The sequence below is a fragment of the Xiphophorus couchianus genome, chromosome 9, assembly GCF_001444195.1.
Source record: "Xiphophorus couchianus chromosome 9, X_couchianus-1.0, whole genome shotgun sequence".
NCBI lineage: Eukaryota > Metazoa > Chordata > Actinopteri > Cyprinodontiformes > Poeciliidae > Xiphophorus > Xiphophorus couchianus.
In genome coordinates, this window is record NC_040236.1 from 33,141,680 (window position 1) to 33,158,923 (window position 17,244).

General features: G+C 37.8%; 2 protein-coding genes and 1 long non-coding RNA gene across 3 annotated transcripts; 1 reads left to right on the plus strand and 2 right to left on the minus strand.

Moving 5' to 3' along the window:
- Window positions 1–299: 299 nt before the first annotated feature.
- On the plus strand, window positions 300–6,851 carry fam174c (family with sequence similarity 174 member C). The gene is given in 4 exon segments (XM_028028536.1): window positions 300–450; window positions 453–753; window positions 5,596–5,718; window positions 6,391–6,851. Coding segments are annotated over 4 exon segments (489 nt in total). The 5' UTR covers window positions 300–389; the 3' UTR covers window positions 6,395–6,851.
- Window positions 1,833–3,831, minus strand: LOC114151373 (uncharacterized). Its single transcript, XR_003596926.1, has 2 exons — window positions 2,177–3,831; window positions 1,833–2,129 (listed from the first exon to the last, which is right to left on the minus strand). It is a non-coding gene; the product is annotated as an uncharacterized LOC114151373 (long non-coding RNA).
- A 2,873-nt stretch (window positions 6,852–9,724) lies between the features above and the next one.
- On the minus strand, window positions 9,725–12,987 carry LOC114150458 (T-cell acute lymphocytic leukemia protein 1 homolog). The gene is made up of 3 exons (XM_028026858.1): window positions 12,588–12,987; window positions 12,356–12,420; window positions 9,725–11,836 (listed from the first exon to the last, which is right to left on the minus strand). Exons 1-3 carry the CDS (start codon window positions 12,641–12,643, stop codon window positions 11,433–11,435), a joined length of 525 nt encoding a protein of 174 aa, XP_027882659.1. The 5' UTR covers window positions 12,644–12,987; the 3' UTR covers window positions 9,725–11,432.
- Between the last annotated feature and the right edge of the window lie 4,257 nt (window positions 12,988–17,244).

The following is a 17,244-nucleotide window of genomic DNA, read 5'->3' on the forward strand; positions in this document are numbered from 1 at the left end:
GTTGTTTTTCAGTACTTTAGATGTTTTCTTTTTACCAAATACTTTTTACTCAAACTTGAGTCATTTCTTTTTACTTTAGTAAAAATATCTTAAAGTTGATGTATATACTTGGGCAGAGCTACTCTGTCCAACTCTGTTTATTCATTTATCCGGTCAATTATTCATTGTTTTAGCTGTTTGGTGTTTTTTTTTTTTTTTTTTTTTTTTTTTGTATTTTCCGGTATTTGTTTTGACGGTCAAATATTAAACTTCCGAGCTGCCCTGAACGCAGCATCCTCCACGTTGTCTCTGACGTCAGCCGTGTGGGGGCGTCTACTTCCTGGTTGGGCTTTTACTTTTCTTGTCAACAAAAGCTGTGACGGAGTTTCGGCCGTTAAAGCGACGTGTATATGAGGAAAACTTCAGCTCTGTTCCGGTACCGGTTCCAGGATCCGAACCGTTTTTTTCCTCCGGTGTCGAACTCCTCTCAGATGTGAAGATGAGTTTCTGGAGAGTTTTCTCGGTAGTGATCGTGTCCACATGTTGGCTGCTGGTTCTGTCCACAGACGTGGCCGCCCCCGCCGCCGGCGCCACGACGGTCAAGCCCACCGCGACGAACTCCAGCCGGCCGAACAGCACGCTGAGCGGCGGCGGAAGCACCAAGAACGTCGGGATGTACTTCGGGGCTAGCAGCTCCATGATCCAGCGGGCCTTGTACGTCCTCATCGGCATCACCATCATCGGAGTCCTGTACTTCCTGATCCGAGCCGTGCGGTGAGAACCACACAAATCTGCGAAACCCGGATTTATAACAAAGTTTGGTTTATGACAAAAACTTATTTGAGTTTTAAAAAAAAAAGCTTGTGCATGTGCATACATAGAAGCAAAAATAATTGGCTAACTTTCCTGTTTAAATGGAGAAGGAAGAAGTGAACACGTGTTTATCTCAATGTAATAAAATATGTCACTTAGTAACTCAGTAATTATCAGAAATTGGTCATTAAAACACATATTACATAAAACATTACAAACTTACTCATAGCAACAGAATAATTGTCAGCTCCTTTCCAACATTACGTCATGCACAGGAGCGAAAGTAGTTTGAAATTCTTGGGCTACTATGACAAAAGTATATTCTTCTTTGTGTGCTTTGGAGTTTCTGTGCTGATGAATTTTTTTGCGAAGCGATAAAAACTGGGCAGCTTTTGAATTTCTTCAAAACGGAGCTGTGGTCCCTCAGCCCACTGGCTGCCATGTTGACACAGCGAGACCCAAATGATGAACATCATGGAGTTCAGATCAGGAATGAATCCCAGTTTTCCATGTCTGGCATATAACCAGTCATTTTAGCTTTTAAACTGGTTATACTGGCTGTGGGAGAAAACCCACCATGCATCCGTGCAGAAAGACCCCGGGCCGGGAATCGAACCCAGGACCTTCTTGCTGCAAGGCAACAGCTCTACCAACCCTGTTAAACACTTCATGAAACATATTTATGTTTGATGTTTGTTGTGACTCACAGACGAACGAGGTCATTAGTCCAAGTTTGTGGTTTATTGAACGTTCAGAAACTGCAGCGATGCACAAAGGTAAAACAACCGGAACAGGTGATCAACTCAAAACCACTCTTACCTTTTTATTATCTCTCTCTTTGTCATTTAAGCACACCCGTTACCGTGGCAACCGCCTGCGCTCAGCACGAGCATAGATTACGTAAAAAGCATAACACTCAGTTCGTTACGATATCAGGATTTCAGGATTGATATTTATTCTGTGATTATTCATAAGCTGAACACATCAATGATTGATTAATTTAATTAAATTAATTTAATTTTAAACTCCTGCTCTGCTGGTTATTTTGGTAATGGAACCAAAATGCACAGAATTGCACAAAATCTTGTTGAAACAGTAATTAGAGAGATTATTATTTTTGTTTGGTCATTAATTTGAGCATGTTATGTTGATTTTGTTTTTTGTTGTTGTTCTTTCATAAAGTTACAAACGTTTTGATAAGCGGGTCAGATGACCTGCTGGTCTCGCCCTCCTGGCGCCGTTCAGTTTGGCACCTAAAGCCCAGATCCACTCAAAACCTTCTGCCATCGACGTTTCGCACCAACAGTTCAGAAACAATCTGAGATGGGAAAAAAAAGCTATTTATGAACTGATGAAGTCGTGTTTTAGATTGTTCTTGAAAAACGAATCATCATGGCTGCACGGTGACGTGGTGTTTTACAGCAGACTGCCGCTCATAATTTGTGTTATATGTCCAACAAATTAAACAAACTAATTATGATAATAATGACAGTAAAGTAACAACAATAATCTGCTAATAATAGTAACAAAACAACAGAAGGAAGGAAGAAACTCATTATAATACATATTATACAGTTAATTTCCTTCTTCCCTGTATAATGTGAGTAAAATAGTTTAGTGTTATAGTGGTTGATGTTTTGACATGGTTTTAGCTCCATATTCAGTCTGTCCCATTGTTTGACTCCAGTGGGGTTTTTGTTCACGTTTTTTCTCAGAAAGAGAATTGAAATCACAGAAAATATTTTCAAATGTTACAGGACAAAATATGCAACAAGAACTTTTATTTAATGAGAATATAGACATAACAGAAAAAGGTGCAATTTTAGCAGAAGAAATTTGTTAAAACTGCTAGAAGAAATTAATTTAATCAGGAACAAACTTGGTTATCAGGACCTGATATTCATAGACAAAGAAGGTAAATGTAAATATTTTTGTGCCATTTTGATTTAATTACTGCTCTGTTATATTTCAGTAAATGACCTTTTTAGAGTCTGTATAGTCCAGTTAACTATTAATCAATAACTAAATTAGTTTGCAATTAATTTAACAATTAATAAATCATGATTAATCACTGTTAAACACAATTAATCGCTTCAGCCAAAAAAGAACAATGCAAGTTCCCAACACTCAATATAGCGTCTTTATCGACATAAATAGTAATAATAAAAGCACAAACTGATATTACAACCACAATATTTTTGCGATTTATTGTGCGAAGAATTTCCGAGTCAAACTTGAGATGATTTATCTGACAGCTGATGTTTGAGACGTTTAATAAACAGACAATCAACCAGATTTTCTCCTTAATAATATGAAATACTGACACTATATATGGAGAGCTGTTGGTGCTAAAAGTCTTCCTGCAGGCTGCTGAATGGTGGGGTGTACTTAGTTTTTCACACAGTGTTTCTATGTCGACCTAATCTTTCTTTAGAAAATAACATGGAGATAAAAACCAGGTGTAAAAACTTTTCACTAAGATAAAAAGTGAATATTTATATAAAATAACGTAAAAAACTGAACATAGAACAGCTGAACAACGTTTTAAATCGACCGTCTGGTGTGGAGTCACAAACACGTCACAAACGCTGACCTGATGAAGGACTGGGTTTGTGATCATCTGAACCCGTCCTCATCGCCGGTTGCTCATGGCAACCAGCCGACAGTCGTCATGCCGTCCGAGTCCCGAGTTGCTTCCTGCTCCGTGTCGATTTGCTCATTAGGCTCGATTTTCCTGACTGGGAATCAACGTTGATCCAGTTCAGAACCTCCAGGAAGTCGGGTCACTGCAGAACTTCCCAGGTTGACTTCTCTGAGGCATTGCTGCATCACTGCACAGGACAGAGTCACTAGAGACCGCAATGTTGGAAACTTTCTTATTTTAACGCTGATTTTGATTCAGTAAATTGTGCAACTTTTTTTGAAACTAGAGCTGCAACTACAGATTATTTTAGTAATCAATTATTCAGTCGATTAACTGATTAATTGCACTATTAATCAATTAATCGTACAAAGTAATTGTCACCATCTGCAGTTTTTTCATTTAGCAACATAAGCCTTTTTATATAAAGCCTTTATATAATAAATACTAATAAGAACATTATCTAAAATGTTATATTTTAGTGTACGCTTGTTGAATAATTGAATAATTTTTTGCATTAACTGATCAGTAATTTGATAGCAAATATTCTGTTGTTGTTTTTACAGAATTTGAACCAAATGAAGATAAAACATCCAACCTGAACTCACCGTAGAACATGTTTACAAACCACATCTTATCTTAACGTTTTTCTCAGCAATCGATTTATCACAATTAATCTTCTCAGTTGAAACATTTCTGTAGATTATTTAGGATGTGAGGGAGAGTGAAACTTTCACCAGAGAACAGGAAGGCTGAATGTATCGTCTGTTTTTTCCGTTTTGAACTTTCAGTCTCGTTCGGATCAGAACCCAGAACTCCGACGTCCCACAAACATTTCTGACCTTTTTTCCATTTTGGTCTCATCAGAATTTTCTTCCCACAAGTTTTTGGCAAAATCTAGTCCAGCCTTGATTTGAGTTTTCATCCATTGTTGATATTTCTGTCAGTTTGTCGGCTTCAGAAAATCTGGTCACCTTTAGTTTTTGTTCCAAATATTATTTATGCGGCACAGAAAGAAAGATGGACGTTTAATCACAAAATAACCTGATCAGAACGATCAGATCAATCAAACAGATGGAATAAATAATTATTAGCAGTAAAATGAAGAGGAGATGTGATGGACATGTTGTCATGTAGATCAGATTAGTGAGGAAATTAAGACGGTGCATCGTTTAGATAGAAATAAGAAAAGAGAAACATTTCAGAGTTTCAAATATCGAACAGTTTTCACTTTCCAAGCTCAGAAATTATTTTTAAAATTTCTGACTTTTTACGACCAACTTTTCAAATTGAGAAATTTCCAGGTGTTTTCTAGAAAATTAATGTCAAAGTTTCTGAAATTTACTCTTTATTTTCTAAAGGCGTCACAAACACTGGAGATTAAAAAAAGTTGAGATCAAACCTGAGCTTAAATCTAAAATCTGTTAATAGTTTATTGTCCGTTGCGTTAGCAGGAATCTGGTCTTTATTTTTCTCCAGGTTCTGGTTCTGTCCCGGTTCCGGTCCGAATGATCTGGACCCGGACTCAATGTTTCTCTGAAGGTTTTGGACCCCGGCCCGGTTCTTTAAACGCTAACCTGTCCTCTGGACGGCGTCCGTGGAGACGTGTCCTTCTGTCCAGCTGTTGCCTTGGTGACCAATCGTTAGCATTTACTGTGTTGCGTTCACTGATCAGGAAAAAGGCTGGGTTTTTGAGTTTCTGAACAAAGGTTTGCAAAAATGTGGAAAAATAAAGATCGACTTTCACGTTTATAAAATGTTAGTCTGGTTTTACAGCAGAGACTCAGTATTAAATATCGCAATATTAAAAATAATTTTAAAAAGCCAGATACTTTTTACGCTAAAACAACGTCCCATAACTTCTGTTCCCAAGATCAGATTGCTAATCCCAAATTAGCTTCAGTTCTTTTATTTTTTATTCAACAGCTCTGCAAAGGGAGAAATCAGGCATCAGAACTTCATGCAATATTTCTACAGTAATTATATATCAGAATCAAAATAATCAGAATTCCTTTACTGTGCAAGAAAACACAACAAAATAAAAAAGTAGCAACTCTCAAATCAATTAGATGGCGGTTCTTGTAATAATCGATTAATCTGATTAGTCGCCTCAGCCGATGTGCAGCATCACATCCTAAGTTTCTGACCTTTGACCCTGGCAGCCTGAAGAAGCCGGTCCAGAAGAAGAAGTACGGCCTGCTGTCCAACTACGACGACTCCGTGGAGATGGAGGCGGTGGACAGCGACGGGGACGACACCCTGTACGAAGCTCGCAGCCTGCGCAGGTCAGAGGTCAACACAAGGCTTCAGACAGCAGGGGAACAAATGGAGAGTGGTCACTGTCAGTGCTTTTATTCTGACAGTCAGTGGAGTTAGCGCTTTTAGCAGCAGCTCAGACTTCAGCTTTTAAAATAACAGCTGCCAGATTTAACATAAAGATGATTTATGTTTTATTTCAAAAAACAAAACTACAGCAAGAGAAAAAGTCAAAACACATTTTTTATACTAATTTGGTTGATTATGTGTCACAAGATGTTATTTATCTATGTTTCATGTTTTTCCCTCTACATTCTTTAATAGAGATGGAAAAATAAATATAATGTTATTTGATGATCTTGCGACATGTTTTAAATATTTCCCTATCGACCGAGAGACACTCAGGAGGATCAGAGCCACTGAGAAACATTTTGGACTTTTTTCTCAGAACTTAGATTTTATTTTATTTTTTGGATCTTTGATCTCAGAAGATTAAAGTCGATTCTTTTTTATTTTCTCTATTATGTGTCACTGATTTGTCTTCAAAGAAATAATGGATTAAATGAATATATTTTTGTTCTTTTCTGAAGATTTAAAGCTGTTAGTGTTTCCAGCTGACTGATGAGAAAACGTGGAGGAGTTGTATCAGTGGAGCTGCTGACCTTTGCCCTCAGCTTGATCAGGTCTTATCTGTTGTCCAGATGAGTTCTGCTGCGCCGGGTCGGACGGATCGGAGCCGCCGCCGCCTGACCGTATTGATCCAGGACGAACTGGAAGAGGACGGGAACGGACCAAAAACTCCCAGCTGCTTGGAGAAGCAGAGCAGGATAATCAATATTTTATCAATATGTTCGGAGCGCCGCTTCCTGGAGCGAGCGGACGCTTTTCCTCCTGAGGCCAAATGTTTTTCTTCTTCTCTGGATTTTCATTTAGATTATTCCAGATTCCCTGTGTTTGTATGTTTTGGTTTGATTTTGTGCTTTAACTACTGGGAGCTGCCTGCAGGGAGGCGGAGGGCCAGCAGGGGGCAGCAGCGATCTGCCCTCCTGGTAGACTTTAACCCTCCTTCCTGCTCAGATCACACACAGTGTTTGGAAACCTGCTTGCATTGATGCTGATTCTAACGATCTAATTTGGAATAAAATAATAACAATCACTTCTTTGATTTGACATATTTCTACTTTTACTTTTGTTTCCATGGTGATTGTAATAAAATTTTGTTCTTGTTTTTTATCTTCTAATTTTTAATTTTACGTTTGTTACTAATAAACATGTTAAAACAAAAAGGAAAACTTTACAGGAATGGAGGAAAAAACACACAAACTCTGGTGAGTTTTAAACTTGGAAGTAACTTTAATAACTATAAATCTAAACTGTTGCTCTTAAAATGTAAATTAAAATTACATGTGAAAACACTAAAATATTTTTAAAATGAGGAATTCATTTTTTTTATATCACCAAAAGTTTTAAGGAACTTTAATAATAGTTATTGGATCTCCATATCGTCATTATTAAAAACAAATTAGACAAATATTTCAAAAAATATCTATAAAAAATGTTTGTATCTTTTAATGTTTGTAAAAGCAGCTGTTGGTTGTTTGGAAACATTTTTAATAAAAATATTTCAACCTTTGAGTATTAAAAACACAAAAAGTCTGTTTTATCTTTCTTTGTTTTATTTATTTTTGGAGATTTTGAAATATTATCCTAAAATCTGCTGACATCATTAATGGAGTTTATGGTCTGTGATGTAATTGCGCCGCATTTCCAGCAGGCGTCACCAGTCGCCCAACTGAAACTGCAGCAAAATAAAACGGCTGATAACAACAAGGCCGATATTATTTAAAAAACTGCAAGTACAAAATATTTAAACATTAATAAATGCAGTTATAGCTTTTTGTGTTTTTCTCATTTTCAGTTTTTTTATTTTGTAAACTCATATTTTTTCTGTAAAGTGCAACTAGTTAAAGAATTCACAAATAAAAATGTATGGTAAAATATATGGTAGTGTTGTAAAAGTTTTTTAAAAAATAAAAAAATCAGGAAACCATAAGCATTTTATTTTGTATTTCAAATTTCAATTATTAGATTTTTTTTTTTTTTTTTATAATATTTTAAAATCTGACCAGATATATATTTTATTTAGTTTTTTCTGAAAGTGCAAGTAAAAAAAAATCTAATTTTTTACTTTTTTATTATCAATAAATAAACCTGCAGTGCTCTGTGATAATTACCATCTTTTCTCTGTTTTTGTCCAGGAACAGCCGCCATGTTGTTGGCGTTGGCGGCCATGTTGCTGAGGTCAGACAGTGTTGTAGTTGGCAGATCCGCAAACCTGAGGAGGTTTGATGATCATTTCCACATGAATGCATCCATTTGTCACCATGACTGGATGCTGCGGTGTGAGAGGCAGCAAAGTGTTTTCCCACAGTGAGGAACACACACACACACACACACACACACACACACACACACACCGGGCCTGGTAACTAGCTGGTGATGAGTGGGCGTGATGATGGTGGCTGATAAACATCTGAGGCGACGCAGAGAGACGATACGGAGACGAAGATCCCAGAGGAGCTGAGGGGCGTCTCAGTCACTGTGACAGAAAAAGTAAGTACACCCCATGATCCAGCAGCTGGATTAAGTTATAACTTATTGTTTATCATTTATTGTGATAAATTTTTATTTATATTTGTTACGATAAATTCTGATTAAAACTCTCCTTACTATCTGGATTGATAGTTTTACCATTTTCACCCGTTTGTTTAATGAAAACGTCAATAAATTTCAAAATAATGTAGCTAATTATTTTTAGTTTTTCTTACTTTTGGGAAATCGTTTACTTTTAGGAGTATTTGTAATATACTTTATGTTTTACTTTTACTTAAGTAACTTTATTATTACATATTTCTTACTTGATACTTGACCCCAGGGGTGTTCAAAGTGTGGCCCGAGGGCCATTTGTGGCTCGTGAAATGATTTTGATTGGCCCCCGACTTCAAACCAATGAAAACAACTGATGAGCCCAAACACTTTGAATTTGTCTCTTCTTCTTTTAATGACGAAACAACTCAGAGCCGTTTTTATGTTTGTATTTTTAAGAATTTATAGAATTCATAAAAATTGTGTTCATTATTACGCAGGTAAAATAAAACAAAGCAAAAGAAATCACAATGAACTCATTTTGCATTTTTAATTTAATGAAATTTGTGATTTGCAGTTTAAATTTGCCTTTTTTGGTTTCATAAACAAACAGTTGCAGTTATAATTAAAGTTTCATAAGTCTTACATTGAAAGAAATAAGTAGGAAAAATGTTTCTATTACCTGATTTTATTATTTTGAAATTGTTATTTATGTCAATTAAAAATGCTAAATAATTGTCAGAACTTTGTGTTTTGGTCCCTCTCATGATGTAATTCTATAATATTAAATGATTATTGTTTTGATCAGTTACTCAGAACTTTGTACTAAATACTTTTCCACTCTTACTTGACTAATTGTACTTTTATTTGAGTAAAAGTTTGAAGGAGTACTACTTTTACTTGCGTACTGATTTCGACCCGTTTTGCGTTTAAAAACAGAACCCTGCGGTCCATAACGCAGCACAAACAGTAGATCTGGTCAGTCAGGACTTTAGTTAAAGGATAATGACGTCATTCTGGTCAGCAGGTCAGAAGCTGGAGCCTTTTCTCCGGAGGAGAGGCGGAGGTGGGAACCGCGGAGCAGCTAGCATCACACCGTCTCTCGCTGCCCTCCGCTAATTGGAACACGCCCCTCCGCTCCTCTGGGGCCTGTTAGCGACCTCCCACTGTCCGGCTCTCTGATTGGCTGAGATGCTTATCAGTCGTTAGCGCCAGTCCATCTATTCATTTCCCAACTCTTCCACTTCCCCCCGTCCTCCTTGACCTCTTCCTCTTTATTACAGATTAACGGGAAGAAAAACGGAGGAAAATCAAAGTTTTACTTTCAGACTGTTTTAAAATGATTAAAAACTTTCCTGATTCCTAAAGCTTTCCAAAACCTGTTTTGTTTTGTTTTTTGGGGATTTTTTGTTGCCTCTCAGAAGTGGACACACTGCATAACATGGACGCTTAAATTAAAATGAAAATATATATATATAAAATTCAGCTTTTCAATAGCACATTATTCTTTTTATGCACCAATACATGAATACACATCTTGTAATTTTTTTATTATCCCATTCTGCTGCAGGATTATTTTAATCTGAGTATATTTTTGGTAACTATATTATTTCTCTAATTTTGTAAATATGCCTTTACAGTTTTTGATTGTTATTTTTTTTCAGAAATTGTTTTTCTGTGAGTATTCTTGCTCCTTTTTACTTTAACTTGCTGCTTTAACTCCAGAAAAATTTCTCCTGTTGAACAGTGACGGATATTTCTATTCTATTCTATTCATCATAGGCATTGTTCCTTTGAAATAAGCAAAATAAAATCAAAATTCTTTATTTTTGTTACATTAAAAGCAGATTAAACAGTTACTGTGATGTTTTACATTGGAAACCATCACTTATTTAATCTCAGTAATCTTATTTAATTTGTGTTCATATCAAAAGATTAAAAGCATCAAATCTTAACAACATTTTTCTAACTAACAATAAAAAGAAAAAAAACATGTTTTATACAGAAATTAAAAGTTTAAAAGCAGAAAAAGTTCCTTTAAAATGAAACTGGACCTGAGCAGAACTTCACATCCTGAACGTGAAAACAAATTTTCTACTGAAACAACAAAGACACTGTAAAAACACAAAATCCCACAGAGTATTTCTGTTCTGGTTTCTGATGAAAATATCTCAGTAACTGAAAATGAACTTACAAGTCATTTTTCAGCCAGATGTTATTGGTGGTTTTAAGTAAATAAATCCTTATTGTTGACAAAACAGTTCAAGTTACATTGACATAATTTCACTTTAAAAATTTCCAATGTTATAAATGAAATAATCTGCTTATAGAAATTGACTAACTTTTTAAAATCAATATAAGGAATTATTTACTTAAAAAAGCTTTTATATCTTCTTTAAGTTACTTCTAAATCAGTTTTCTGTCTTAGTTTAAGTGACTGAAATATTTGGACCAGAAACTAGATTAAAAATACTTGGTTATACTTTGTGTTTTTGCAGTGTGGATGTGAATATCACATGGAGTCACTTCTTAAGGAATGTTTCTCTGAAACAAAACGTTGATGGTGCTGATGATGATGTTCATCATCTTCATCATTTTTAGCGTAACTGTAATATTCAGGAACAATCTGCAAACCTCGCTGCGTTTCCATTGACAACGCTGTTACGCAATTTCATGTTTCCTAAATAAATTCGCTTAAATCAAATACATCTAGAAAAAAACTCACATTTTTTAGTTTTCTTTTTTTGTCCGTATCAAAATTGTTTCATTTCACAAAACAACGGCAGAAACACTTTTTTCTGCATCAGATGAGTCACGTGACCAACAACAGGAAGTTACTACTGGAGGAAACAACAAAGACGGCAGGAAGTGGATGATGGCGCAGCTTCCTGTGAGAACTGACTTATCCACATGTGATTTTAATTGTGTTCCTTATTTCCACTGGAATTGTAAAATCTTGTTATTTCGACATTAGCGAAATGTTGCTAATGTTGAAATTTTATTTTTGCTACGTTAGCAGAATATCAACAAAGTTTTACGTACATTTCAAATGGAAACGCAGCTTTTGACATTAATATTCGCACCGAGACAGAAGTCTTTAATATAAAAGCCAAACACCAGAACTGGTTTCCAGTTCAGCTTCCAGTCTGGGAAGGGTCTGGCCGTCGGTGGGTTCTGATTGGCTGCTCAGCTGCACCTGGTAGCGGTGCAGGTAGCGCTGCTGCTCCAACACGCCGTTAGAGTCTCCGTCCTCTGAGCTCTGGGCCCAGCGGGGCGAAGGCGCCCCCTGCAGGCCGCCGTCCTCCTGGTCCACCAGCAGCCGGTCCAGGAAGTGGATGTAGCGCAGCGCGTGGCGCAGGATGTCGTTCTTGCTCAGCTTCCTGTCGGGGGGGTGAGTGGGGATGAGGCGCCGCAGCTCGGCGAACGCCCCGTTGACGTTCTGCTGGCGCCGGCGCTCCCGACTGTTGGTGAAGACCCGATGGACGCCCAGGGGTCGCGACCCTGAGGGATAAAAGAGGAAAACCTTCATACACAGAGCAGGGCAGTAAAACAGGTGGCCATAAAAACGAAACATATTCATTTTATCAAGCTGATCAGTTGATCAGTTAATCAATAACTGGAGTAAACTGACTCAAAAAAGCAAAATTAAACTTTTATGTTTCAAAGTTTTATGAAACATGAAAGTTCATAATTTTTTGCACTGTAAACCGATCCCACATCTCGCTACTGTGAAAAGATCCAAAAGACATTTCAGGACCATATGGGGAAAAAACAATGAAAATTAACATCAATAAATTACATAAATTTAAGCTTTTAATGGATAAAAATACTTTTCTACTAAAATATAAGAAACAAGAAAACCTTCAAATAGCCAAAATAAGGAGAGCAGGAGGCTATAATTGTCAATAATAACAATAAAATATGAAGGAGATTGTACATGTTTCTGATGAACAGTTTCGCTTTCAAGCTGAATTTGATCTTAGAGGACAGATTAAAATAAACGGATGTCCGTGAACTCACCATCACTGGTGCTCATCTCATACGGACTTCCTGTCTGCTTCACCGGGACGCAGGAATCTGGATCTCTGCAAAATAATAAAAATATTTATCAATCTGAATCATCATAAAACAAATGTTACAATAACCAAAAATTACACTGAAGGTCACAGATTGCTTTAAATCATATTATTTCTAGAGAAGAAGTTGTTTTTCACGTGTTTTTTATTTTTTTGTTGTTGTTTTTTTTTCTCACCTGGTCTCGCGCAGCATTTCTGTCTCGTGGAGGATCCGCAGAAAGTCCGGAATCATCTGAAGCTCCCGGTTCGTCTCTGCGTGTTTTTATGGACACCCACGGACCCCCCTGCGTGTCCCCTGGGGGGGCTGGCGTCGTTTCCACGCCGGTAATGGCGGCTTCATTAGGGGTAAGGTCTCCGCCGGCCGGAAGCAGCACCCCTGGGACCTGCAGACCCCCCCAGCCTTACTCCGTCACGACCTCCTGCACGTCGTGTCCCACTCCTCCCCTCCTCCCTCTGCTCGGGTCAAAGGTCACAAGAGTTTACCTGCTCAGTGAGAGCAGATCAGCACTGCACTCATTGCTGCAAGGATTCATATTTTACATTAAATTATCGGTTTGTTTACAAGAAGAAATGATATTATAGTCAGAGGAGGGCAAAGTTCCTGAAAGTTAAACAGTAGATCTATATATATATTTACATAAATACATATATATATATATATATATATATATATATATATATATATATATATATATATATATACATGTATTGAGAGAAGGAAAGATGTACAGTATATATATATAGATATCTATATATAGATTTATATATATTTATAGAGAGAGAGACATATATATATAGATATCTTTGTCTATATATATAATTAAATTTAGATATAGATGTATATATCTTTCCCAGAAAGATAGTTTTCAAAATGTTTTCCAATTTGTATAGTTTAGATTTCTAAAAGCCTCTTTTTGTTCCATGTTGTTTACATTTTCTTTTTCCAAATCTCCCTTTAATTAATAAATGTAGTTGTCTTATTTTCTGTTTAGCATTAGAAATAAAAATCTTAGAATGGATGAACATGAGTCCTGATGCTGCTGAACGTGGGGGAAGCCGGAGCACCCGGAGTGAACCCACACCTGCACGGAGAGACGCTTCCCACCGTGCAGTCCTGGCTTTTTAATATTCAAATGTCCAATTAACAACAACAGTGGCTCTTTTTCTAATTACCACCAATCACCCAACCCACACATGGCCCCGCCCCCTTTAAATCTAATGTACATAAAGTCATGTCTACGCTGGATGGCCGTTATTTCTGTCTTTGAACTGGCGCAGACATGTTGGAGTTAAAGCCTTTTTCAAACGCCTCCACAGAGAAATCTTCTTCATGGGTCTCTCTTCCTGCTCAGCTGATCCTTCAGCTGCTGGAGTCTCTGATTCCTCAGGTGTTGTTTTGATTACACCTTCATTTAATGTAACCTTTACCTGTGGAGGTGATGTTCTCTGTTCTTCTATCAGACGACTCTCCTCCCCTTCAGGAACCCAACCTGTTACATCCTCTGAAACTTTGCCAGGTTTTGTCTCTGTTTGTCCAGAAGCTGCCTGTGGGATCTCTGGTATTATTTCTAAATCAGTTTTTGGCATCTTAGTGTTTTGGATCCAGTTTTGTTCTGTCTCTATCGGGTTTACACCAGTTTCCAGTTTAGCTTTCTTTGCCATCTTTCTCTTTTTTTTGCGTTGATATTTCTTTGATGGTTTTCTCACATCTTGCTGGTTTCCATTTTGTTGTGTTGTAGAAACAGTTTCTTCTTCAGTCGCCTGCTGTAGTTTATCAATCCCTGTTTCGTTTCTATGAACCTCAATTATGATGGTCGCTGTCGGATCCCCGACTGTTTCTGGTATAGAAACATCTTGTTGGTCACTGTTTTCTCCAGAAATGTTTTCATTGCTGACAGCTTTCAATTCACAGGCAGCTTTTATTGCTGCCTTTCTCCTGAGCTTGCGTTTATATTTCTTCGATGGTTTTCTCTCATCTTGCTGGTTCCCATTTTGTTGGGTTTCAGAAACCGTTTCTTCTTTGGTGATCTGCTGTACTTTAGCGATCTCTGTTTCAATCATATGAATGTCATTTTTAATGGAGGCTATCTGATCCCCAAGTGTTCCCAGTGTAGGAACTTCTTGTAGTTCACTGTTTTCATTATGGAGGCTCTCCAGCTCACAGGCAGCTTTCATTGCTGCCTTTCTCCTGATCTTACGTTTATATTTCTTCGATGGTTTTCTCTTATCTTGCTGGTCCTCATGTTGTTGTGTTGTGGAGACAGTTTCTTCATCCTGTGGTTTACTGATGACTGTTTCATTTGCGTGAATCTCATTTTTTATGGTAGCTGTTGGATCCCCGACTGTTTCTGGTGTTGAAATGTCTTTTTCACTCTTTGCTCCAGAAACCTTTTCATTACTGAAGGTTTCTAATTCAGAGGCAGTTTTCACTGCCGACTCTGTCCTGTTCTTACCTGTAGATCTCTGAAGCAGCTCGGTCTGCCGATCCTGATGCCCGTTCAGCTGTTTTTCAGAGGGCTGTTGTTTTAGCAGTAAAGAGAGTTCAGTTTGTGTGGAAATGGTTTGACGGACTGGTTTTAACTGAAAGCTGGTTTCCTGAACATCCATCTCCGTTTGTATTGAAGCCGATTGATAATTGGCTGTTTTCTGCTCTGGCCGGTTTTGTGAATCTGTCTGAATTTGAACAGAAACCATTGACTTTTTGCCTTGCCTTCTCTCTGAGAGTAGTTTCCTGATCCGAGCGCTCTGCTGTCTAAGTTTAGTATTTAGTTTATTATTCGTATCAAACATCTCATCGAGTTGTTTCATTAAGTACTTCTGTACTTCAATATATTCCAGTTCAGTCTCCTTAAATTTGGCGAGACACGTACACTTTGCTCGACTTGTTGCCTTTTCAGAAGAGTTTGGCAGATTCTGAATTTCAGTTAAATTCTCTCCTTGAACATTTTCTGCAGTCTGACTATCAGGAACCTCAGTTAAATTCTCGGTTTGGATGTTGTCCTTGGCCTTACCCATAGATGGACCTTTCTCCCCTTTCTGATCCAGTGTCTGCTGTGGTTTGAAGACGGATTCCTGGTTGGTGACCAGCTGTGTTGAAGGAATCACAGGGTTCTTGGAATAACTTCCCTTTTTCAAGGAAGCTGCCTCATCACGTTCTTGTGCTGCCATTGAAACATTTTGGGTGTCAATATTCTCAGCAATAAAATTTACATCTACGCGAGGTTCTGATTTGGGGAGCATTTTCCAAAACGTCTTCTTTCTACTGCTGGGCAAAGCTGCCCGATAACTTTGGTTTTCCATCAGAGGACCGTTATTGATGTCACTGTCTTCAGTAAAAAATGTTAGATCTATAAAAGTATCAGGCTCTGGGAAAGATTTCCATAACAGCGGCGTCTTCTTGATGCGCTTCGCCTCTGATTTTTGTTTTTTCTCTTTCTGATCCACTTTCCTCTGTGATTGTGAGATCTTTGTCTTTTCAGTGACCAGTTGAGTTGCAGAAATCACAGGTTCTTCTTTGCAAATCTTCTTTAAGGAATCTTCCTGACCACCTTTTTCTTCAGGCAGAAAAGTGTCCTGCTTTTTAACATTTTCAGTGCCAGACGTAGAAGGCTGCTCCTTATCTGGTGTCTCCTGCAGTACGGAGATCGATTCCTGTTTGGTAACCAGTGAATCGTTTTCCATTCCAGTACTTTCAGCAGAAATCTCTTGGTCAACAGGGGCATGTTTCTCCAACCAGATTTGAAATGGTATCATTTTCTTTTTGTTGGCTCTGATTGTTGGTCGCTGTTCCTTAGACACAGAGGGCTGTTCCTTCTCTTCTATGTCGATCGTCTCCTGCACTCCAGCGGTGGACTCTTCTTCACTGGCCAGTGAATCGTTCTGGTTTTCAGTATTTCCTGCAGAAATCTCTTGTTCAGTGGGGACGTGTTCCTCCGACAAGGTTTTAAATGGTACCTGGTTCTTCTGATTGGACTCACTCTCAGGTGTCGGTTTGTCCCCTTTTTGATCCACCGTCTCCGGTGCCTTGGCGATCGATTCATTATCAGTCCCCAGTGAAGCGTCCTGCTGTTCGATGGTTTCAGCAGAAATCTTAAGCTCCTGCTGCCCCAACCAGACTGCAAACGACACCTTCTTCTTCTTGCGTTTGGGTGGGTTGGGTGGCTGTGATTTCCTTTCGACAATGTTGTCGGATTCAATCTCTTCAACTCTAAGTTGGTTGGACTCCATTGTATCCTTTGCTTGTTTCCGGTTCTAAGATAAATCACTTCTCTAGAAACTTAGTAAAGATTTCAAGTTAAGTTTGTTGTCAATCTCCAAAAGAAAAGTTCACCAAACAAAGTTGAAAATCCTACTATGAACTGCTAAATAAATTCTCAAGAGAAAGTATCAACAAGGCGGCTAAACGGCTGTGATGAAAGTAGATGATGTGAGGAGCTTATATCATCGCTGGTGATGTCAGAATTCTGCCTATGGAGTTATATTGTGATGTCACATTGTGATGTCACATTGTGATGTCACAGTTTCGTTTGATATTCAGAGCGGGCTTGTATGATGGATTTTTCATTAACATGACGGAAGCGCGCAACCTGACCGCCGAAAGAGTCAGTGGACTTTTAAACTGGTTGCCATAGTTACCAGTGACGTGCGGTGAACTAAGGCCTTACCTGTCATTATGGAAATGTATAATGATAAAATAATTTATAGCTATTTTCACCCTGTGGTTTGTACTGGAAAGTAAATATTTTTTATTTAGCTTAACCAATTTTTATTATTTTTTTCTTCATAATTGCAGAATTTTCATATTTTCCCATTCAAAAGCTCGGAAGCGCAGCA